The sequence below is a fragment of the Poecilia reticulata genome, linkage group LG17 (genome assembly GCF_000633615.1).
Source record: "Poecilia reticulata strain Guanapo linkage group LG17, Guppy_female_1.0+MT, whole genome shotgun sequence".
In the NCBI taxonomy this organism is placed as follows: domain Eukaryota; kingdom Metazoa; phylum Chordata; class Actinopteri; order Cyprinodontiformes; family Poeciliidae; genus Poecilia; species Poecilia reticulata.
Window position 1 is genome coordinate 29,613,142 of NC_024347.1, and position 1,590 is coordinate 29,614,731.

The 1,590-nt window shown below is 36.4% G+C and overlaps 1 protein-coding gene across 1 annotated transcript in view; it reads right to left on the minus strand.

Annotated features, from left to right (window-relative positions):
- Positions 1-1,590, minus strand: part of LOC103479994 (golgin subfamily A member 6-like protein 6) — a 44,763-nt gene that overhangs the window by 1,367 nt on the left and 41,806 nt on the right. The window contains exon 4 of the mRNA XM_017309907.1: positions 6-530. Within this exon, the coding sequence (XP_017165396.1) occupies positions 6-530 (525 nt within the window). The remainder of the gene's footprint in view (positions 1-5; positions 531-1,590) is intronic.

Below are 1,590 nucleotides of genomic sequence, written 5' to 3' on the forward strand. Positions count from 1 at the left end.
CCCACAAATATCACATTTGAAAGATCTTTTCTCTGTGCCAGTATCAGACCGACTCTCTGACACAGAGCAGCTGCTTCCTTCCTGATCTTTGCTCTCAACCACTGGAGAGATATGAAGGGAAAGCTGCTCTGTTCTTTTCTTTTCTTCATTCATATCATCTTCCTGAAGAGTAGAAGTCTCAATCAAAGCAACAAACTGCCTCTGGACAAGCTGCTCTCCCTCCTGACTGCTACAGAGGTCCTTCTGGTCCTGTACAGTTGGTAAATGTTCTGGTGGCTGCTGTTCATGTTGAAGCACTGAAGAATCTAGCTCTTTTTTTATGGATATTAAATGTTCCTCATGTTTGAGTAGTGCAGGTTCTGGTTCCTCCTCTTCTTTTTTAATCCATTTTGGTTCTGGTTCCATCTGTTCCTCTTCAGTCCACTGGTGTTCTGTTTCTTTCTGGTCTTGACTGGACCTACTTGTCAGGCTCCAGACTTGTTGGATAGCAGAAGCTTCCTCCTCATTGGAGACACTTGGCTGTTGGAGGTCTGTGGGAACAAAGAATGACATCATTAATATAATTTAATGGATGTCTATCACATGAATCACCTGGTTTGTCCTGGAGATTCTGGTCTGTGGACATCATATGGTTAATCTAAAATTAGTTTGTGGAGTTAACTGAAAAGCAGGTAAAGTGTCCACCACACTAAATTGCAGCTGCGGCAAACATGTTTTAAAGATTTTTATTCACAAGTACAGTTTCATTCAAAGTTTTTTTTTTTTTTTTACAATTGAATGTTTAATTTTTGGACATTCATACAGTAAAGAAATTGTCTTACCTTAAGACAAACTGTCCTTAATTGCAATTGTAACCTCACTTTTTAAAGTTGATCAGACTATGTAGTAACTTTAATCAGTAAAACATGGCATTCTGGTTCTCTGGATTATAAATGTCATGAGACATAGAGACTTGTTTCACTAAACTACTGTTCAAAAGAAGAAAGAGAAGAGCACATTCTTTAATAAGGCAGATGTGTTGATGTTCAAAAGGAAGTGGATCCAAGAAAATATTGATAACCTATTAATTACTGCTCCGACTGTGTATTTAGATTGGTAACTGGAAGGTGAGGGATGAGGCTGGATAAGGTTATTGCAACACCAATGAACCACAAATTGGTTCAATAATGCCCCTGAATGAACTGCAGTGTGTGGACAGGCGATAAACGGGGGAAAAAAGAACTCCATATTAATTCATGTCTTTATTTCCAGACAAAATGTAGTCCATACCATTTATGAAAAAAACAACTAAATAAAAAACACTAGTCATTAAGTATGTAAAAATCACACATCTGCCACAAATCACATAATTATTTCATTATTTAAAAAAAGCTAATAGTATCTCTATCATCACTGTATTTTGCAGTTGTCAGAGCTCTTAAGTTGTTTGATACATCCAAGCAGCACATACATTTTAAATTATTTTCTTTTTTTTATAGGTATAGATATGCTCTACAATAATAATAATAATAAAATCCATTAATAGGCATCCAAGAGGCGAGGGTCTAATGTGTTTTGCAAAGTGAAAACTTCCATCCATCCATTTTCTGT